At 49.9% G+C, this 23,227-nt stretch overlaps 1 protein-coding gene across 1 annotated transcript in view; it reads right to left on the bottom strand.

Moving 5' to 3' along the window:
- Window positions 1–2,678: 2,678 nt before the first annotated feature.
- The window catches only part of LOC136966436 (interleukin-1 receptor accessory protein-like 1), a 167,526-nt gene continuing 146,977 nt past the window's right edge, over window positions 2,679–23,227 (bottom strand). Inside the window, exons 8-12 of the mRNA XM_067260944.1 lie at window positions 19,509–19,654; window positions 15,979–16,125; window positions 6,529–6,699; window positions 5,275–5,319; window positions 2,679–3,409 (exon numbers count right to left, since the gene is read on the bottom strand). Coding sequence (XP_067117045.1) covers window positions 2,679–3,409; window positions 5,275–5,319; window positions 6,529–6,699; window positions 15,979–16,125; window positions 19,509–19,654 — 1,240 coding nt within the window. The remainder of the gene's footprint in view (window positions 3,410–5,274; window positions 5,320–6,528; window positions 6,700–15,978; window positions 16,126–19,508; window positions 19,655–23,227) is intronic.

Raw genomic sequence — 23,227 nt, 5'->3', positions numbered from 1 at the left:
GTGTGTGTGTACTGGATGCGTGTGTGTGTGTGTGTGTACTGGACGCGTGTGTGTGTGTACTGGACGTGTGTGTGTGTGTGTGTGTGTGTACTGGACGCGTGTGTGTGTGTGTACTTGTATCAACATGTGGATAAAATGTCTGGTATTATTCACTGGTTACTGTCTTTTGACGCTCCGAACCTGCCAACCTGATAGTGTATCACATGACCTGTGACCACTACAGTCAGAAGCCAACTGAGGGAGAACAAAGGAACAATTATTAAATGTGTTTTTATTATTAATAATAATAGTATCTCTTTAATTAACATCGCAAGTACATAATTAAAAAATGAATCCGAAACAGAAGAGAACAATAATCTCGTCTCAGTAGAGTGAAAGTGCCTGGAATAATTCTGTGCTATATATTATTATTATTGTTATTATTGTCATTATCATCCTCATCATTAATAGCATTATCATCATTGTCAGAAATGTTCATTAAACAAAAAGATTCACCCACTCAAAAAATGCAAACATTGGTTTTTATGAATGTGGCTAGATTGTCTTATTACCTTTTTGATTCTATATACACAATGTCATAGAGTACAAGAAAATCTTTCAAATTGACACCAAGTCTGTTTCATTCTTTCAAATGTATCAAACTCTTTTTTTTTTTTCATCTTTTGTTGATGCTGTGGAGTCCGGAGCGAGTGACAGTGACACACCAGCAGACAGCCAAGACCAACACACTCGAGAAAAAGACCAACCCTCATAGAAATGTAAAACCTTAAAACATTTAAAACCAAATCTTATTTGTTTGTTTGTTTGTTTGGGGGGGGGACAAGGGTGATATACAAAAACCTTGAATGTGTTATTATTGTGTTTAGAGTTAATATTTTTTGCATAATTTGTGGCACTACAAAGAATGAAAAAAACAAAACAAAAAAAACAAAGAGTTCCGCACTTTTCCTCACAAGACGTTGGTAGCACTTTGAGCAGGATCTGTTTCAGGAGAAAATGAGGTGATAGTGTGGTGGACGAGAGCACTCTCTCATGTCCCCTTCCCTGTGTAAAGCACATGGTGCAGGATCACCCGGGGGAATTCTAAACCTGTCTCAGAAATGCACAGAATGTGTTTTTTCTTTCTTAGGACATCAGCTTTGGTCTCACTGGCTTGACAATGAAATTAAAATGACGTAGGATTTTCTTTTCTTAATGCGCCTGGGACTGACCATACTTGCAAGGTTTAAAATTAAAACATTTTGACAAAGAAATATACCATGTAAACTACCCCTGTTGCGTATGGAGCGATATCAATAATTGATTATATTATATTAAGTGATTTATACAGCTGTTTAAATCTCTTTGAGAAGGGATCTGTCCACTCAACCCCTTTTAAAACCAGTAACTTTAAAGGGGTCATCCAGTGAGGCACTACAATGACATTTTCAGTAATTCCTATTATGGTGAGTGAAATACATTAATATCATTGGCGTCATACAAGAGTCACTATGTACACTTGTTGGTGTGTAACGTCTCTTAAACACAAAAATACATTTACCCCACTTGGCAATGATTAGAACTCGGATAAAGACATCACATCATTTATATTTTTTATCTTTAGACTCAGATAAGACATGAGTGAAATACTCAGTTGGCGATGTAATTCCACATAGTACCTCTATATAGAACAACATAGCAGAACAGTGAAGAGAATACACGTATTCTCTTATTCTTTCATTAGTGGAATGAAATGTGAAACATATGTATTCCCAAGCAAATATCTTTTTGTTACAAAAATATACCTCCTCATAAAATAATACACGTCATAGATTTTTTTTAGGTGATATATCGATCTGTTAAGCTATAGCAAAAAAAAAAAAAAGAAAAAATGGAGAAATCGCTAGGTTGCGAGCGTTCACACTTGGTGGATGACTGTGAGAAGTCTAGCACCAGCCTTGTGTGTGGTCGTCCTGTTAGACCTCTCCGACCTCCTGTTTGCATAATCTAGTTGTGTTTGAAGTGCCCCTAGAAAACGAGTTCCCATCCAGATGACCTTTCCGGAGGTCTGACACAAATGACATCGTACTGGTCCAACCTCAACTCTTCCTCTAATGCCGCAAAAACTACGACACTAAAACCAACAAACAAAAAGCGTGTTAAAGTACACCTGTCAACGAGTCGAGATAAAAGTTACAATAGTTCAGCCAATAAACCTCACAGACCAGCAAATCACTTTCAAACTCGAGTAGAAACAAACAAGTTGACAAAAAACAGGAAGTCAAAACCGACTCCAAAGATCGGATGATTAAAAACGTCTTCAATTGAAACGAAAAAACAAAAACAACCCAAAACAAACATGATGCTACAAAGAAATAGAAAGCATATGTACAAGACCCTGTTTACCTCCAGTTTCTGTGTATGTGAACGTATGTGTTTCCGTGAATCTTTATACAGGCATGTTTCACCAAGCCTATCAAGTTCTTCGCTGTTCTCCTATTTTCAAACAACAGTTCTCCTTCAAAAAAACAAACAGACACCCAAGTGTCCTGTGTTTCTGTCGCCCTGTGGTGTCCTGGTGCAAAAAAATCAACAGCAGCATTTAGTGCCATCAGGGTTCTCCTGCCACAGCTGACAGAGCTATACCTGTGGGTGAGCTACCCACTGCGTGACCAGAGCCTATCCCCGCGCCGGCTTTGTCACCAGATGACGCTGGAGATGCTGGTCTCCCTGGGCAGCAGGGGCAGCATGGCGTTGTTGGCGTGCGCCTCCTCGATGCTCTGCTCTCGAGGCGATTTGGCGACCGCTTGTGGCCGCTGCCCGTTGATGAGAGTCATGGGGATGTTGCAATACGTGTGCTGGTTGCCCAGAGAGGCGAGCGGGGGCAGCGTGCTGGAGGCCGGGATGTCGTACTCGTAGCTACGGTAGTAATGTTTCTGTCTCATCTGGGTGTGGTAGGAGTTGTGGAAGGTGGAGCGCAGGTCTGGGTGTGCCGTCGCCATGGCGGTGGAGGTGGCGGCTGCCATGGAGATGGCGGAGACGGTCTGGAGCTCGCCGAAGGGGCCCTGCTCGCTGACGTCCAGCACCTGCTCGTGGGAGATGATGGGCTCCATGCGCTTGAAGGGCATCTCGTACTGCAGCTGCTTCCAGAACTTGGAGCTGAGCTTGTTGGACTTGGGCCCGCGCCACTTGATGACGGTCAGGGTCTTGATGGTGTGTTTGAGCGCCTCCACCTCCTGGTAGTTCATAATGCCGTGCAGCTCGGCGCACTCGATCAGGATGACCTTGATCTCCCCGGTGACCAGCATGTTCCGCAGGCGGGTCTCCAGCTCGAAGATGCTCCAGCCGCGACGCACCACGTAGTTGGGCGTCATGACGATGATGAGGCGCTTGCTCTGGTCCACGCAGCGGGCCACGTCCTCGATGTAGGCTGGAGAGAGAGAGGTAAGACACAGACAGAGAGGGAGAGAGAGGTAAGACACAGACAGAGAGAGAGGGAGAGAGGGGGGAGAGAGGTAAGACAGACAGAGAGAGAGGGAGAGGGAGAGAGAGGTAAGACACAGACAGAGAGAGGGGGAGAGGGAGAGAGAGGTAAGACACAGACAGAGAGAGAGAGAAAATAGAACATAGGTAAGGGTAGGGCTTAACAGATGATTTCAAAGCTGAATGTGTTCAAGACCAACAGTAACACCTCAGATGAGACCAGACCATGAGAGAAGAACAGACAAACACAACAGACACACAACATCATCAGTTGAATGTGTCGAACGATCCAGCCCCACAGACGTTCACGCTACTTCCTGTCTGGCTAAGTGAAGGACGAGGCTACTTCCTGTCTGGATAAGGGAAGGACGAGGCTACTTCCTGTCTGGCTAAGGGAAGGACGAGGCTACTTCCTGTCTGACTAAGGGAAGGATGAGGCTACTTCCTGTCTGGCTAAGTGAAGGACGAGGCTACGGAACAGAAACACGTCTATACTTAATTCGCTACCAATCACAATAGTCTCATCTTTCATTCCCACGCGATTTGCTTCTAATTCGTGATGTATCTGAAATATTGATCTTTGACAGTGTGTGTGTGGGATGCCACAAAAGGGAACAAAAGAAATCTGCGAGGCATTTTTCCTCTCCACATCGCGTGGCCGACTATTTGTGCTGAACGTCTGTAAATACGCCCTACAAGGTGTTTGTGTCTGTGGGCATGGCAGAGCAGGGTGTCATTCCCCCGTCTCCCTCTAGTCCTCCATGTCAGAAGGGGAGAGAGGCCGTTGATGCCTGCTGTTAGCCAGGTCAAGGGTGGAAACAGAGAGACTAGCTCCTCCACCACAGGTACAGCAAGTTAACTAGGCTTCCCCCTTCCAACCCATGTATAAGCACCTCCCGTGCGCGTGTGTGTGTGTGTATCTACTATACCTCTGTAATACATGCGTGCACTGCACTCTAGGCTGACCACATAGCCCCCCCCCCCCCCAAGCCACCCCCCTCTCTCTGTCTCTTCTCTCTTCAAATCTCCCTCCTACGAGAACAAACTTAAATGGCCTCTCGCTTTCATGCCTTCAGGCTGCGTAAGCCTAGGGGCTCAGCAGGGAGGAAGCTGATTAAGGGCCGATACCGAACACCCCTCTCCCCTCCTCCTCTCCCCTCCTCCTCTCCCCTCCTCCTCCTCCCCTCCAGATGATGAGTCAATCTCTGCTTGGCTGGATCTGGGTCTTACTCTGTGGAGAACAGCATCTCTTCTTAAAAAAAATAAATTCAAAAAGTGTGGTTCTACGCTGTCAGAGAAAAAAAAGTGTTTTTAAATATTCATCTGGGCTTCCCTGATAGTGTGGATGGGATGAAGGGGAAATGTGCTTCAACAATGATTCTCATGGACAGTTTATAATTTTTCTTCCTACTTCTCCTCTCAGGAGTTTTAAAGTATGACCTTAAACCATTGGGCTGGTAGCACATTATTATACCATATAGACAATTACAGGGTGACTTAGCAATACCACATCAACACACACATTAACACCCTCTAAATTGCCTCTTTGCTAGTCTACGGTTAGAGTACGATTATGATAACACTTAACCTGTACTTCCAATCTCTAAACTTGTACTTCTGCTCATCATTTACGAACGATGATCAGCAAAGGACTTAATTATTAGTGAATAATGACAAGTGTAAATTGTTATGCCGTAATTGAAGTTAATTAACAGTGGGAAAAACACAGTAAAATAAAGAGCTATAGCCAGGTTTCTCTACTGTGGTAGTGTTGGTGACTGACACAAATGTTGAAGGCCGGGGAAATTGTACCTCTAAGAAGTCTTGTATCATCCTGGAAATGATCATTGGTGAAACCTAAACATAGATATTTCAACATTCAAAGTATGATCGGTAGACTCAGAAGAAGTAAGAATGCATCAAAAGAATATAGAATATGGACTTCACAGGGACTAGCAGAGCACTGGGATCATCTGTGTTCCTTTCTCTCTCCCTTGTGCTGTTCTCATGGCGATGAAAGCAGTTTATTCCAGTTTAATATGGGACTGGAGGCATCAGGACGGAAGGAGAGGCTTATGTCTTCATCTCATCTATTAAACATACAGACATTTGCTCGCCCGCTCTGGGGGGGAGGGGGGGGGTTCACAATCCACGAGACCATGGCGCACCTTTTCATTTCACTTCACTTGCCAGTTCTCGTTTATTGAAACTGTTCGAGCCTTGGAGCCAAAATGGAGCCAAATTGCCATTGGATCTACCTCCAATCAGTCAAAACAAGGCAACCTATGATGGGAGAGCACAGCATCCACTGTGTCTGTATCGTCCTCTCTGCCACCTGTCCCATATTACAACAGTCCCTTTTATAATACACACACCAAGAGCCAATCAAAGGCTTCAGAACGCAAAGATGGCGTTCGTGAAGATGAATGGAAGCGAAGGATTTGAGATGGAATGCACGGAGAAAACCGAAAACGAGACGAATCGAAGGGAAAAGGAAATACATGAAAGGGAAAAAGAAAGAAGTTGTGTTCGTCTGAAACGATGATCTGTACGACATGCAAAATCCATGCAGAGAAACGGCCGATGCCTCTGTCATGCGAGGGCTAACACTGACTCAACACAGGACCCTCATCTCCTGAACATGGGCACAGATGAGACCTGTTTGAAACGAGTGTGAAGTATCGGGTCCTCTCTACAGAAGAGTACTCTGTCCCAACTCTAACGTCACACACAAAACTGTGATCAATGGAATGTCATGGTCTCATGTTGCTAAGGTCTTCAGTATATCACCTGATCACTGTGTGTAATGTGATATGTACGATGAGATGAGAGATCTTTACTTACAAGCAGCACATAGAAACAACGCACAAACAACTTGTGGACCAAACAATGTAAACAAATATTTAAAAGAAAAAAATACAAAAAAATGACATGACAAAAATGTTATGGATACAAAAACAACACACTGCATACACACAGGCACTGCTTGCATACACACACACACACACACACACACACACGGAACTAGGATTCTACTGTGGGTACGGAAATAAGAGGAGTACTCACTTCCTGTGGGGATCAAGTCCCTGTCTGGAATGAAGAGTTTATACCCATAGTGCTTCTCCAGAACGTCAGGCAGGAACTCAAGAGCGAAACGCTCCTCTTCTCCTGTCTCCTGACTCCACTGGTCCGGGTCCACCTTGGTGTACGACAGGTAGGCATCGTAGTCCTTGTTCTCTGCACACAAGAACCACACACAAGAACCGCCTTGAGTGTCCTGCTGGAGAGGAACCGAGTGTGTCCTGGTTACAGCAACACACAGACAGAGGTCCAACCCTCTGCCCCACGTCACGAAGGATCAGAGACGCAGCGTGGCGTGACCGCTAGTACGGCACGATGCCGTAGGTACGGCACGATGCCGTAGGTACGGCACGATGCCGTAGGCACGGCACGACTGGCTTCTGGATTCAGGTTGAGAGAGTGTGTCGTATATAGGGAAATGCACGATTTGCCGTGGGATTTTAAATCAAGACGTAATAATGCCAAAATGACGAGGGTTTGAAAGAAAGACAAACAAATTCGAAGTACCTGTGTCTATTAGGCTGGGTTAGTAACCCCCTGCTCCCCCCCCCCCACTACACTGGAAAAGGAGACAGATCCACAAGCGCATGAAAAACATGCCGGACGAGAAGGAGGAATAACTGACGACGTCGGCAGCGGAGGACACGGAGCGGAGAGACAGAAGAGCGAGGGTGTCCCCTGGGGGAGACGTCTGTCCCTCCGGTAAAGTCATCAGCCGACACAGCAGCTGGAGCTGTGAGCCTCACTGTTCATCTCCCCCCCCCCCCGGGCCGGAGGATCAAGCAGCAATCCCTCCTCCACCACAAGCTCTCATCCACCTACCGGAGAGGAGAAGGCGAGCTGGGAGGTGAACTTCTGTACAGGACAGAGGAGGAGGAGGAGGGATGTGGTGGGAGACTGGTGTGAGGAGAGGGGAGTGGGAAGGGTAAGGAAGAGACACAGGGAGGTAAGAGAGGGGACTGGAGAGAGGGGAAGTGAAAAAGAGTCAGGAATAGGGAAAACAGGAAAGAAGGACTGTCTACTGAAGCAGGGCCTTCTGAAGCAGGGCTGTCTGAAGCAGGGCTGTCTGAAGCAGGGCCGTCTGAAGCAGGGCCGTCTGAAGCAGGGCCGTCTGAAGCAGGGCCGTCTGAAGCAGGGCCGTCTGAAGCAGGGCCGTCTGAAGCAGGGCCGTCTGAAGCAGGGCCGTCTGAAGCAGGGCCGTCTGAAGCACGGCCGTCTGAAGCAGGGCCGTCTGAAGCAGGGCCGTCTGAAGCACGGCCGTCTGAAGCAGGGCCGTCTGAAGCAGGGCCGTCTGAAGCAGGGCCGTCTGAAGCAGGGCCGTCTGAAGCAGGGCCGTCTACTGAAGCAGGGCCGTCTGAAGCAGGGCCGTCTGAAGCAGGGCCGTCTGAAGCAGGGCCGTCTGAAGCAGGGCCGTCTGAAGCAGGGCCGTCTGAAGCAGGGCCGTCTGAAGCACGGCCGTCTGAAGCAGGGCCGTCTACTGAAGCAGGGCCGTCTACTGAAGCAGGGCCGTCTACTGAAGCACGGCCGTCTGAAGCAGGGCCGTCTGAAGCAGGGCCGTCTGAAGCAGGGCCGTCTGAAGCAGGGCCGTCTGAAGCAGGGCCGTCTGAAGCAGGGCCGTCTGAAGCAGGGCCGTCTGAAGCAGGGCCGTCTACTGAAGCAGGGCCGTCTGAAGCACGGCCGTCTGAAGCAGGGCCGTCTGAAGCAGGGCCGTCTGAAGTAGGGCCGTCTGAAGCAGGGCCGTCTGAAGCAGGGCCGTCTGAATACTACTATCCCTTCCAGGCCATTTCTCACACCTGTCTTCTCCATGCTCAGATTTTCTATTATCTCCTTTTCTCCTTCTGCCTTCGCTGCCCAACAGCAAGAAGCAGCTCTGTTCCCCAGGAGGGTTAGAGACAGCGAGTTTAAACCACCTCTCACTGAAACCCCTGCAGGACCTTCTGAAAGACCACCTGAGAACAGGCCTGCAGGACCTTCTGAAAGACCACCTCTCACTGAAACCCCTGCAGGACCTTCTGAAAGACCACCTCTCACTGAAACCCCTGCAGGACCTTCTGAAAGACCACCTCTCACTGAAACCCCTGCAGGACCTTCTGAAAGACCACCTGAGAACAGGCCTGCAGGACCTTCTGAAAGACCACCTCTCACTGAAACCCCTGCAGGACCTTCTGAAAGACCACCTCTCACTGAAACCCCTGCAGGACCTTCTGAAAGACCACCTGAGAACAGGCCTGCAGGACCTTCTGAAAGACCACCTCTCACTGAAACCCCTGCAGGACCTTCTGAAAGACCACCTCTCACTGAAACCCCTGCAGGACCTTCTGAAAGACCACCTCTCACTGAAACCCCTGCAGGACCTTCTGAAAGACCACCTCTCACTGAAACCCCTGCAGGACCTTCTGAAAGACCACCTCTCACTGAAACCCCTGCAGGACCTTCTGAAAGACCACCTCTCACTGAAACCCCTGCAGGACCTTCTGAAAGACCACCTGAGAACAGGCCTGCAGGACCTTCTGAAAGACCACCTCTCACTGAAACCCCTGCAGGACCTTCTGAAAGACCACCTCTCACTGAAACCCCTGCAGGACCTTCTGAAAGACCACCTGAGAACAGGCCTGCAGGACCTTCTGAAAGACCACCTCTCACTGAAACCCCTGCAGGACCTTCTGAAAGACCACCTCTCACTGAAACCCCTGCAGGACCTTCTGAAAGACCACCTCTCACTGAAACCCCTGCAGGACCTTCTGAAAGACCACCTCTCACTGAAACCCCTGCAGGACCTTCTGAAAGACCACCTCTCACTGAAACCCCTGCAGGACCTTCTGAAAGACCACCTCTCACTGAAACCCCTGCAGGACCTTCTGAAAGACCACCTCTCACTGAAACCCCTGCAGGACCTTCTGAAAGACCACCTCTCACTGAAACCCCTGCAGGACCTTCTGAAAGACCACCTCTCACTGAAACCCCTGCAGGACCTTCTGAAAGACCACCTCTCACTGAAACCCCTGCAGGACCTTCTGAAAGACCACCTGAGAACAGGCCTGCAGGACCTTCTGAAAGACCACCTGAGAACAGGCCTGCAGGACCTTCTGAAAGACCACCTGAGAACAGGCCTGCAGGACCTTCTGAAAGACCACCTGAGAACAGGCCTGCAGGACCTTCTGAAAGACCACCTGAGAACAGGCCTGCAGGACCTTCTGAAAGACCACCTGAGAACAGGCCTGCAGGACCTTCTGAAAGACCACCTGAGAACAGGCCTGCAGGACCTTCTGAAAGACCACCTGAGAACAGGCCTGCAGGACCTTCTGAAAGATCACCTGAGAACAGGCCTGCAGGACCTTCTGAAAGACCACCTCTCACTGAAACCCCTGCAGGACCTTCTGAAAGACCACCTCTCACTGAAACCCCTGCAGGACCTTCTGAAAGACCACCTCTCACTGAAACCCCTGCAGGACCTTCTGAAAGACCACCTCTCACTGAAACCCCTGCAGGACCTTCTGAAAGACCACCTCTCACTGAAACCCCTGCAGGACCTTCTGAAAGACCACCTCTCACTGAAACCCCTGCAGGACCTTCTGAAAGACCACCTCTCACTGAAACCCCTGCAGGACCTTCTGAAAGACCACCTCTCACTGAAACCCCTGCAGGACCTTCTGAAAGACCACCTCTCACTGAAACCCCTGCAGGACCTTCTGAAAGACCACCTCTCACTGAAACCCCTGCAGGACCTTCTGAAAGACCACCTCTCACTGAAACCCCTGCAGGACCTTCTGAAAGACCACCTCTCACTGAAACCCCTGCAGGACCTTCTGAAAGACCACCTCTCACTGAAACCCCTGCAGGACCTTCTGAAAGACCACCTCTCACTGAAACCCCTGCAGGACCTTCTGAAAGACCACCTCTCACTGAAACCCCTGCAGGACCTTCTGAAAGACCACCTCTCACTGAAACCCCTGCAGGACCTTCTGAAAGACCACCTCTCACTGAAACCCCTACAGGACCTTCTGAAAGACCACCTCTCACTGAAACCCCTGCAGGACCTTCTGAAAGACCACCTCTCACTGAAACCCCTGCAGGACCTTCTGAAAGACCACCTCTCACTGAAACCCCTGCAGGACCTTCTGAAAGACCACCTCTCACTGAAACCCCTGCAGGACCTTCTGAAAGACCACCTCTCACTGAAACCCCTGCAGGACCTTCTGAAAGACCACCTCTCACTGAAACCCCTGCAGGACCTTCTGAAAGACCACCTCTCACTGAAACCCCTGCAGGACCTTCTGAAAGACCACCTCTCACTGAAACCCCTGCAGGACCTTCTGAAAGACCACCTCTCACTGAAACCCCTGCAGGACCTTCTGAAAGACCACCTCTCACTGAAACCCCTGCAGGACCTTCTGAAAGACCACCTCTCACTGAAACCCCTGCAGGACCTTCTGAAAGACCACCTCTCACTGAAACCCCTGCAGGACCTTCTGAAAGACCACCTCTCACTGAAACCCCTGCAGGACCTTCTGAAAGACCACCTCTCACTGAAACCCCTGCAGGACCTTCTGAAAGACCACCTCTCACTGAAACCCCTGCAGGACCTTCTGAAAGACCACCTCTCACTGAAACCCCTGCAGGACCTTCTGAAAGACCACCTCTCACTGAAACCCCTGCAGGACCTTCTGAAAGACCACCTCTCACTGAAACCCCTGCAGGACCTTCTGAAAGACCACCTCTCACTGAAACCCCTGCAGGACCTTCTGAAAGACCACCTCTCACTGAAACCCCTGCAGGACCTTCTGAAAGACCACCTCTCACTGAAACCCCTGCAGGACCTTCTGAAAGACCACCTCTCACTGAAACCCCTGCAGGACCTTCTGAAAGACCACCTCTCACTGAAACCCCTGCAGGACCTTCTGAAAGACCACCTCTCACTGAAACCCCTGCAGGACCTTCTGAAAGACCACCTCTCACTGAAACCCCTGCAGGACCTTCTGAAAGACCACCTCTCACTGAAACCCCTGCAGGACCTTCTGAAAGACCACCTCTCACTGAAACCCCTGCAGGACCTTCTGAAAGACCACCTCTCACTGAAACCCCTGCAGGACCTTCTGAAAGACCACCTCTCACTGAAACCCCTGCAGGACCTTCTGAAAGACCACCTCTCACTGAAACCCCTGCAGGACCTTCTGAAAGACCACCTCTCACTGAAACCCCTGCAGGACCTTCTGAAAGACCACCTCTCACTGAAACCCCTGCAGGACCTTCTGAAAGACCACCTCTCACTGAAACCCCTGCAGGACCTTCTGAAAGACCACCTCTCACTGAAACCCCTGCAGGACCTTCTGAAAGACCACCTCTCACTGAAACCCCTGCAGGACCTTCTGAAAGACCACCTCTCACTGAAACCCCTGCAGGACCTTCTGAAAGACCACCTCTCACTGAAACCCCTGCAGGACCTTCTGAAAGACCACCTCTCACTGAAACCCCTGCAGGACCTTCTGAAAGACCACCTCTCACTGAAACCCCTGCAGGACCTTCTGAAAGACCACCTCTCACTGAAACCCCTGCAGGACCTTCTGAAAGACCACCTCTCACTGAAACCCCTGCAGGACCTTCTGAAAGACCACCTCTCACTGAAACCCCTGCAGGACCTTCTGAAAGACCACCTCTCACTGAAACCCCTGCAGGACCTTCTGAAAGACCACCTCTCACTGAAACCCCTGCAGGACCTTCTGAAAGACCACCTCTCACTGAAACCCCTGCAGGACCTTCTGAAAGACCACCTCTCACTGAAACCCCTGCAGGACCTTCTGAAAGACCACCTCTCACTGAAACCCCTGCAGGACCTTCTGAAAGACCACCTCTCACTGAAACCCCTGCAGGACCTTCTGAAAGACCACCTCTCACTGAAACCCCTGCAGGACCTTCTGAAAGACCACCTCTCACTGAAACCCCTGCAGGACCTTCTGAAAGACCACCTCTCACTGAAACCCCTGCAGGACCTTCTGAAAGACCACCTCTCACTGAAACCCCTGCAGGACCTTCTGAAAGACCACCTGAGAACAGGCCTGCAGGACCTTCTGAAAGACCACCTGAGAACAGGCCTGCAGGACCTTCTGAAAGACCACCTGAGAACAGGCCTGCAGGACCTTCTGAAAGATCACCTGAGAACAGGCCTGCAGGACCTTCTGAAAGATCACCTGAGAACAGGCCTGCAGGACCTTCTGAAAGACCACCTGAGAACAGGCCTGCAGGACCTTCTGAAAGATCACCTGAGAACAGGCCTGCAGGACCTTCTGAAAGACCACCTGAGAACAGGCCTGCAGGACCTTCTGAAAGACCACCTGAGAACAGGCCTGCAGGACCTTCTGAAAGACCACCTGAGAACAGGCCTGCAGGACCTTCTGAAAGACCACCTGAGAACAGGCCTGCAGGACCTTCTGAAAGACCACCTGAGAACAGGCCTGCAGGACCTTCTGAAAGACCACCTGAGAACAGGCCTGCAGGACCTTCTGAAAGACCACCTGAGAACAGGCCTGCAGGACCTTCTGAAAGACCACCTGAGAACAGGCCTGCAGGACCTTCTGAAAGACCACCTGAGAACAGGCCTGCAGGACCTTCTGAAAGACCACCTGAGAACAGGCCTGCAGGACCTTCTGAAAGACCACCTGAGAACAGGCCTGCAGGACCTTCTGAAAGACCACCTGAGAACAGGCCTGCAGGACCTTCTGAAAGACCACCTGAGAACAGGCCTGCAGGACCTTCTGAAAGACCACCTGAGAACAGGCCGGCAGGACCTTCTGAAAGACCACCTGAGAACAGGCCTGCAGGACCTTCTGAAAGACCACCTGAGAACAGGCCTGCAGGACCTTCTGAAAGACCACCTGAGAACAGGCCTGCAGGACAGGACTAGGAACAGCAATCACACCTGCCAGCCTCCATTTACACACCCACAAGCACGTTTGCGTTTACGTTCAAAAGCATGGACTACATTAACCATTAGCCCTCTCTCTCTCTCTCTCTCTCGCTCTGTCTCTCTCAGCTAGAGAACCCTGCACTTTAAGTTATCCACATGTGGGCAGATTGGAATCTATTTCAGTAGGAATGATTCACTGATTCGTGGGGTGGAGGAATGAGAGAGACAGAGAGAGATAGAGTGAGAGTGCGAGCGAGAGAGAGCAGGTAAGAGGTTAGAACTGAGGGCGGAATAATCTATGTCCTGAAGTCTCCCAACTTCCTCTCCAGGGTCTAGTGAGGCGTAATGAGAGGAGGAGGACGCAGAAACCACCAGCCTGCATCCACACCAGCCCTCCCTCCCTCCCCTACCTCTCTCTCTCTCCTACCTCCCTCCCTCTCTCTCCTACCGCCCTCTCTCCCCCTCCCTCCCTCCCTCTCTCTGTCTCTCTCCCCCTCCCTCCCTCTCTCTCTGTATATTTAATTCTATTCTATCCCACTTAGTACTGCTAGTTTATGTACCATTAGTATAGTTAGTCCACATATTTAGATTTTAGGTATATGTTTATTGTATGCACCTTCCTGCCAAAGCAAATTCCTTGTCTGTGCAAACTTTCATGGCGAATAAATCCCTTTCTGATTCTGATTCTTCTCTCCTCCAACCCTCTCCAGCCCACTCTGACTCGTCAGAAGGGGCAGGCATGACTGATGCGTGGTGCGCAGCCGGATGCATACGCTTAGCCTGCCCACGGAGAGACAGGTGACCTGTGGACCTCTCTGGGAGGGGAGAGTTGCTCAGCTCGGAGGGAACGCTTCAGGGAAGCATCAAAAAAACGTCAGTTAAACGTACATCAGGAACCGACAAAAGAATAGAAGATTGAAGGAAATGTTGGCTCGATGTTCCAGATGCAGGCATGATTATGATCATTCTAAGTTTGTTGGAGATGCAATTACTTCTGGTATATAAGTCTGAGACACACTAAAATAAAATCTTAACGTTGTTATGAGACATGGCGATGGATCCAGTGTTGAATGTAGCTTTCTGCTTCAGTTGACTCAGAAAGAGGAGAATGTGTTGTGTCTCAGAAGAACTAAAGGCAAATTAAACTCTGTCTTCCTGTGTGTGTGTTTGACAGAGAGAGGGGGGGGGGAGTGAGAGAGGGGGAGTGAGAGATAGAGAGAGGGAGAGAGAGGAGGAGAAAGGGAGAGAGAGTACAGTACAGTAGAAAAACAGTACAGTGCAGGCACATTCTGGTCATGACTATTTACTATAACTTTCTTACACAACCAGAATCAGTCATACAGCGTCAGAAGAAATATGTAATTTTAAGATCTATAAAACCTGTGACCTGTGCCCACTGTGTGTGTGTGTGTGTGTGTACCGCTGACGGTGTGCGTTTGAAGAGCAGTGTAATCGCTTGACCGTCTAGAAAAGTAGCCGTGGTCTTTAGGGAGGCAGGGGCCATCGTCTGGGCCTTATTGAAACTGATCCCTTTATAGCGAGAGCAAATTGAAAATCTGTTTCCTTCTCCCTACATTCACTCAGGTGGCACAATTAAAGGAGACAATGCTGTTAGGCATTAAGTTCAGGGCGCAGTCTCCTGTGTGCAGACATTTTTTATCTGCCTTGAAGCCATCTATTATTGTAAAGCCCTGCTTTCCAGACTCAAGTCCCACATGGCCCTGAGTAATGGCTTTTATTGAAATGTCCGATGTCTCAACCATCAAGGTAAACCGAGGACTGTAAAAGGAGAAGAGAGAGAGATGGGTAGGGTGGAGGTGTTGGCTGAAAGGGTTGACTGGCCGAAGGGGGAGAGGAGGATAGGTTACCTTCCTGCTCTAATGATACCCTCTCCACACTGCAACCCTGAGTCAAACCACTCCAAGTCATCTCCTTCCCCTCAATTCATTCCAGACGCAGCATTTGAGAGACTCATTAAGGGAAATCAAATGAAAACTTGGTCCTGGTTGATGCATGCACACTCATTCGCGATTATTTAACTCGTCCACGCAAATTCGATTTCTACAGTTATTAAACTTGGGATGGCTGCAATCATGCCCAGTGTCTAGGCGATGCAAACCGTTTTAGCCCAGGAAGATTACAATCCTTGGTGCTGATCTCCTGATCTCTTGTGTCCAGTAATCCTTCATCCATCAGTTCTAACAGGATTATCACATCCTTGCATAAATCAGAAGAGCTATATGAAAATGCAATATACATACGAAGCATGTTACCACCCTGTTACATATACCATATGGTGTACTGAATGAGAGGTAATTTACCATCCTGTTACTAATATGGGATTCATCTCACTTCAAGCAACATACTGCACAGTTTGTGATAGGCATGTTACCATCATGTTACCATGTTACCATGTAGAAAAATCTCACTATCTGGTAGCATATACAGATACAGTGTTATAGTATGTAGGTGTAGATATCTGGATATATAGATGCTGTGCACACACTGAGTCCAGCACAGTTACACTGTCTCACCTCCGTCCAGATCCTCGCTGCCAAAGTGGTTCCTGTAGAACAGCATGAGCTCGATCTTGTAGCACTTGTACAGGGTGACCAGGCACAGCAGAAGTAACAAGATGGCCCCCAACCCGCCTGCCAGCTCCACCGTGTACATGAGCTCTGCTGAGAGGGGTGGAGACGAGGGGAGAGAGGGAGAGGGAGGGGAGACAGAGAGAGGAGGGGGGGTGGAGATGGGGGGGAGAGGGAGGGAGACAGAGAGAGGGGGGAGACAGAGAGAGGGGGGGAGACAGAAAGAAGGGGGGGGGGGGTGGAGATGGGGGGGGAGAGGGAGGGAGAGAGAGAGAGGGGGGGAGGGAAAGAAGGAAGGAAACAGAATAGAGACAGTCATTATCCCTAATCTCTCTTTGCAAACCAGAAGTGGAAGCAATGTTAGCCGGCTCCCAAACGCAGCGTCCCTGCTCCGAGGCGTCCCTGCTCCGAGGCTGGACGCCTTCGTTGAGAAAGACATGGAACAGTTGTTCCACAGTCGTCCAGGTTGTGCCCTGTCACCTCAGTAGCCTGCTGTAGGAGTAGCCACCCCAAAGCTACACGACTTCCTCCTGAGGGGCCACCATCCTGTCAGATGTGGCCCTCAAACCCTCGGTGGTCACACCTCATTGGCTGACTAATGAGGAGCGTGCGCTGGGCTGGCCCCGCCGTCCGGCTCATCCATCACCAGGACACACTGGTCACGTCTCCCCCCGTCGCCCGGGGTAACGGACAGCCCGGCTGATAAAAGACGATGTCTTCAGAAACCCAACGAGCACGGCCAGCTCTAGCTTCATCACGCCTGTCCAGATACGACCTTCGCTGCTACACCCCCCCTCCTCCTCCTCCTCCTCCTGCACCCCCTCCTCCTGAAACATCACTCCTACCAGTTATCCCCGCTCTCCCCCCTCTCAGATCCCCCCCTCTCTACCTATCAGAGCGGTTGTCTCTCACGCATCTCAGATTACATGGAGGAGGCCTGCCTGCCCCCCTCCTGCCCCCCCCCCCCCCCCCCCCCCGCTAAACGTGGACAGATTAAGACAAATGATCTCCTGACTGCTGGGGGACTGCTCCTCACTTACATGGCGATAGATTTGACAGAGCTACAAGACATCTGGCAGTACATCATCTCTCCCTTCTCATTCAGCTCCTCCTCCCCCCCCCCACCCCCCACCATCTATCCCCCACCTTTCCTCCAACTCTCCTCCTATTTCTCTCCATCTTTCCTCTTCTCTTCTGGGCCTGTAGTCTACCGACAACGGGTGGCGAGGCAGCCTCGCTAGTCATCGTTCCCATGGAGCTGTAATGGTGCTTCCTGGCCTTCCTCGTCTGTGTGTGTCTATAACAGCGTGTGGTTGCTGGTCGAGCCTGGGGTGGAGGTAAGCCGCCATGTTGCCATCTCCAACTAAGATTGAACAGCAGGCGTCCAACTGGGAACATTTTTTAAGAAGAACACAAACAAACCTCTTTATAACCCTCTGAATTACAAGGATAAGTAAGACAGCCTCTCCAGCCTCTGTGACTCAAGGCCTAGGCCTCTACACACACACACACACACACACACACACAGCACAAACAGGAAAAAACAAGTTCCATCAAAGCCAAGGCCTGTAGACACCCTTGATTCTTTTTCCTTGTGCTTCACGGCTCTCTGTAATTTTCGGTCACATTTCATGCATCCGTTGCCACAATTTACCGCCCCAAACCGAGTAAATGATCGTTCTCTTGTAGAGACAACGCAGCGCGAGGCCAGCGTTTGATAAGTGAAAACCTTCCCTGCAGGTACCACCTTAAAAGTCTGCCAAGGCACCATTAATAACTTGTTATAGAAAGACGCTGTTCCCGACGATGTAATAATCAAAACAATTATCAAAAGCGCTTTCAAAAGGTGCAGGTGGCCATGATGCCGCTGGTGCTGTATTGGAAGGAACACAAGAAGACGGGCCTTAACGCCTCCTCAGACCACATTCCTGTCGCTTCTACTGCGCAATAAATAGATAATCAAACCAGAGGGAAATAACGTGGTTGGTTTAATCTTTAGCCTCTGTGGTCCTTGAACAATTTGTATCCATGAAAATCACGCGAACACGCGCACAATCCCAGAGCTGTTTAAACAGCTCAGATGGCTCAAGTTCCGACTTGCGAGAGAGACTAGCGATAGATCAACATGGACTAGCCAGGGATAATCGAAAAGATGTGTTCACACACAAATTAAGTGAAAAATGTAACAGGTAGGACTTCTGAAAGCATCTTCAAAGATGCCTTGTTCTTGAATTCAGGGCAAATCCTCTAATTAGCGGCTGTTTCAGCGTCTCTTGTGGGGGCGGTCTCTCTGCAGCAGTTAGAGGAGGCTAGTTGACTCTTTGGTTTCTCACTGGAGACTACATGTGATCAACGGCAAAAAAATAAACAGAACAGAGCGACCTAAATTTAAATCAACTTTACATATTTTCAAAGAGCTGAGGAGACCGGTGGTTTTATGTACATGTAGTGGTAAGTGGGAAGAGCTAATTGAGCACAGACTAGGAGGTGCTCGGTTTGTTTGTTCCACCATAGACGCATCGCCGATCTTATTAGCCTCTACTTTGTATCGCACCTCCGCTTGACTGCCTCGCCCTCCTCCTCTGTGCGCACGCGCGTGTGAGTGCAATCGCGTTTAATGACATAGGTTTAAAAAATTAAAAATAAACATCCAATTCATCTAGAATTACATGCTCAATTTTCTGAGGGACCAAAAGCATTTCTTTCTCCGCCTCCTTCCTCCCCGAGAGAGTAGAGCCACTGACGACAATTTGCAGTGATGTGACCGACGTTTGAAATCACAGTCATTAGAAGTCTTCAAAAACAACGGTGGACTTCTCGGCCGAAAAAGTGGGGAAAAATAGATTTTTGGAGTTGATTCAATACCGACAGAGCCAGCCTAATCTTCTGTGGTTTATTCGAAGATACTCTGCTCGGTATAAATCCTTTAATATCCCAACTGAAATTGAAGAGGCCAGCCATCAAAGCCAACTGAATTGCAGCGAGCTTAAAAGAGGTAAAATCTTACTATGTAAATATATTCACCACAGACAACTTTTTTGGACACGGAAAGAACATCAACGCTTATATAACCACCAAATATTACTAAACACAAACACACACACACACATACTGACACACACACAGACACACACACTGACACAAAGCCTTTATAAAGCACTCTGGAAGTGATCGGTAGCAGAGAGAGAATTGTGAGAATAGTGAGAAAAGTCCTTAAATAAATGATGTGTAACCTCTGTGTGTGTGTAACCTCTGTGTGTGTGTGTGTGTAACCTCTGTGTGTGTGTAACCTCTGTGTGTGTGTGTGTAACCTCTGTGTGTGTGTAACCTCTGTGTGTGTGTAACCTCTGTGTGTGTGTGTGTGTGTGTAACCTCTGTGTGTGTGTAACCTCTGTGTGTGTAACCTCTGTGTGTGTGTAACCTCTGTGTGTGTGTGTGTAACCTCTGTGTGTGTGTAACCTCTGTGTGTGCCCTACCTCTCTTGATCAGCTGGATGTTGGCCTGCCGTCTGCCGTTCCCGTTCTCCACGTAGCAGGAGTAGTTCCCTAGGTCTCCGTCCTCCACCGCCTCCACCGTCAGCGACACAGACACCTCCTGCTCTCCCAGGTGCTCCCGGATAGTCCTGCAGCCCAGGGCAACACAGCTGGATCAGACCGGCCCAAATCTGCTAGCAATTTTGGGGAGGGACAATTATATGACATTTTCTCAAGAGCAATTCCTGAGGGGGACACCAAAATTACTGCTGTAACACACGTTACATTGCTACATTGTAATACGTGAATGTATATTATTAATATTATTGAAATGTCCTTATGTTTACAGTGATTTATTGGGGGGGACAAATCCTATTTTTCCCAGAATGGGGGGGTTGTGTCCCCCCTGTCCCCTCCCTGGGATTTCCACCTATGGCTGGGTCAGACCGGACAAGCAGCCAGGCCACACCCTGGCCTAAAGCACCGATCACACGCTCAGAGAAGGCTGGGTTTGGTTGGGTTTGAGTACACGCCAAACAGCGGGAGGTGGTTGCAAACTGGAGCGGGTTGTTAAACAGGGCAGGCTGTGCAAGTAAGGGAAGGACAGGGACTGATACAGATAACGGGCAAAATAATTAGCTGGAGAAAGCGTTTCCAGTGGCAGCGGTGTACTCGATGTGTGGCAGAAGGGATTTAATCCCTGTGTAGATGGAGGAGCACGAAGAAAGAAACACAGCAAATGGAAAAAAGAATAATCTCTTTTGTTCACGTTAGTAGACCTCCATTCTGGGTTCTGCTACGATCATGTGACCCCCAGTGTCGAAAGCAGAGCTGTGCTTGTGGAGCAGCAGGGTGGGGGAGGTGTGTAAGTTACAGTGTGCCCCCTGTCCCCACTCCCAATCACCTCTGTGGACTGGCAGAGGTACAGCACAGTACTGGAGGGGTGAGGGGTGCGTTATAATCAACGAGGGGGTCAAGTCTGGTGGATCACCAGCCTGATCTTCTCCACATTTCAAAAGCGAGTTCAACCTTTCTTCGTCTTTGTCAGATTACGTCGGATAACCAGGAAGAATTAGACTCCTCTGTCGCCATGCAACCTTCAGCTCGTATAGATCCGCTGAGATTGGTTGGTTCGTCTGCACTGACTACACCCTATAAGGCTCGCAAGACACTAACAATATGATTTAAGTTCGCCGTCTCGCTCGTTTCCATGGCAAACAGGCCAGGCGGTGAGCGGCGTGCGTCTGTGTGACTAATGGAAGAGCCTTCCTTGTCTTGGACCCCGGAGCTTTTAGGCCCTCCCCATCCCTCTCCACAGTCTGCTGGGCCAGGCAGACAAAGGGCCGTGAGGCTGAAGGATGGATCTCCACTGATGGCTTTTTAAAGGGCCCATCCAGCCAGGCGTGTCCCAGCCTTACATGTTCTTAATGGGAGTGAGAGACAGGGGGGGAATCATCACGGGTCAAATCTGTCTCTGTGTGCTTTAAATGTCTCCCTGCGTCATTAGGGAGCAGGGATCTGTAGTGGCTGTCTGTCAAGGCTTTGGGCGCGTGTGCTCTCTCTCTGTGTGTGTGTGTGTGTTAGGAAGACAAATATTGAGTTTGAGAGTTTGGATGCACAGCTTGCTCAGTATGTTTAGGCTGATGTGTGTGTGTGTGTGTGTGTGTGAGAGAGAGAGAGTTTGTGGAGGAAAAACTAAAATGAGATTAAGAGTGAGAGATAGTTTTCAGTCAAAGCTCTGTGTGTGTGTGTGTGTGTGTGTGTGTGTGTGTGTGTGCGTGTGCGTGTGTGAAGCCTGACAGTGTGTATGTGAGCGATGGGGACAGAACAAGCAGAGTGTGCTTGGAACAAGATGAAAAAGCACAGACACCCTTGATGTTTAACACACATGGCTCTGCAGAGATCAGCCACACACACACGTGTTTGAGATGTGTGGTGAGAGAAACACGGGAGAGGTCCTCACGGAATCGCATGTGCGTCAAACCAGAAGTCGATTCAGAGCTGACACATGCAGGCACGTGACTGGACGACTGACGACAATCAAGTGCAACAAACCACCAATAGTCTTTGGGGACCCTTGACTGACAGGCCCAGAGGCACACCCTCCTAATGAAGACACTCCCTCCTCCAAGCTCTCAGTCTGGAGAGAGTGAAGGAGTCCCATCATCATGAGAGGCAGGGCTACTATCACTAATGGTTTTGAACACAAGGAATGACCCCCTAGCCTCCCCCCTCCTCCTCCTCCTCCTCCTCCTCCCCTCTCCATCTCTTCACTCTGCTAGCCTCCCTCCTCCTCCTCTCTTCTTCCTCCTCCTCCTCCTCCCCTCTCCATCTCTTCACTCTGCTAGCCTCCCTCCCTCCTCCTCCTCCTCCTCCTCCTCCCCTCTCCATCTCTTCACTCTGCTAGCCTCCCTCCTCCTCCTCTCTTCTTCCTCCTCCTCCTCCTCCTCCTCCTCCTCCTCCTCCTCCTCCTCCTCCTCCTCCTCCTCCTCTCCATCTCTTCACTCTGCTAGCCTCCCTCCCTCCTCCTCCTCCTCCTCCTCCTCCCCTCTCCATCTCTTCACTCTGCTAGCCTCCCTCCCTCCTCCTCCTCCTCCTCCTCCTCCTCCTCCTCCTCCTCCTCCTCCTCCTCCTCCTCCTCCTCCTCCTCCTCCTCCTCCCCTCTCCATCTCTTCACTCTGCTAGCCTCCCCTCCCTCCTCCTCCTCCTCCTCCTCCTCCTCCTCCTCCTCCTCCCCTCTCCATCTCTTCACTCTGCTAGCCTCCCTCCCTCCTCCTCCTCCTCCTCCTCCTCCTCCTCCTCCTCCTCCTCCTCCCCTCTCCATCTCTTCACTCTGCTAGGCTCCCTCCTCCTCCTCCTCCCCTCTCCATCTCTTCACTCTGCTAGCCTCCCCCCTCCTCCTCCTCTTCCTCTTCCTGCTCCTCCTCCTCCTCCTCTTCCTCTCTTCCTCCTCCTCCCCTCTCCATCTCTTCACTCTGCTAGCCTCCTCCCCCTCCTCCTCCTCCTCCTCTCTTCCTCCTGCTCCTCCCCCTGTCATGGATTCCTCCTTGGTCTAATTGGGTCCATGTCCTCCCCAGCAGTGAGCGTGTTCAGCCTGGTGGCTCAGCTAACAGAGAATATCTGTAGCTCCTTCAAATGTCATGTCAATGACTGGGCCACCCGTGTCGGATTTAACCTTTTCATTAGCTAGCATTTTGTCAAGCCAACGGAATCCATGACCATAAGCCTATACAGTGCCTGGGAATGTGTGTATTTGTGTGTCTTTGTGTTTGTGTGTGTGTGTGTGTGTGTGTGTTCAGGGCTAAGGCAACAAGTGTCTTTAAATGCCCACAAATCAGGGCACCAAAACTCCCAGAGTTCCCCTGTACCCAGTGCTGCCCTCCTCTTCCAGGTTCACTTTAGAACATAAAACACACAAACCAAGTAGGCCAAGCAATGAATCGCTTTCTGAAACATGACTGTGTTCTGTTCTGCACAAACACACACACAGACACATACACACAATCTGTGCCATGATAAAGAATGTATGATAACATGAATTATTGAAAAACTGTATTAAACATTTATGGATATTATGGAGGAAATATCCTGGCTGCTGAATGCAAAGCTGCGTATATCCCTAGGAGGGTGAGGGCCTGGTGAGGTGTGGCAGCCACACCTCAGGGTGAGGTGTGGCTGCTAACTGGGCTTGAATGGTTCTCAGATGACTGTCACTGCGCTGT

The sequence above is a fragment of the Osmerus mordax genome, chromosome 22 (assembly GCF_038355195.1).
Source record: "Osmerus mordax isolate fOsmMor3 chromosome 22, fOsmMor3.pri, whole genome shotgun sequence".
Classification (NCBI taxonomy): domain Eukaryota; kingdom Metazoa; phylum Chordata; class Actinopteri; order Osmeriformes; family Osmeridae; genus Osmerus; species Osmerus mordax.
The sequence above is the reverse complement of the archived record's forward strand: the minus strand, read 5'-3'. Positions and strand labels throughout refer to the sequence as shown.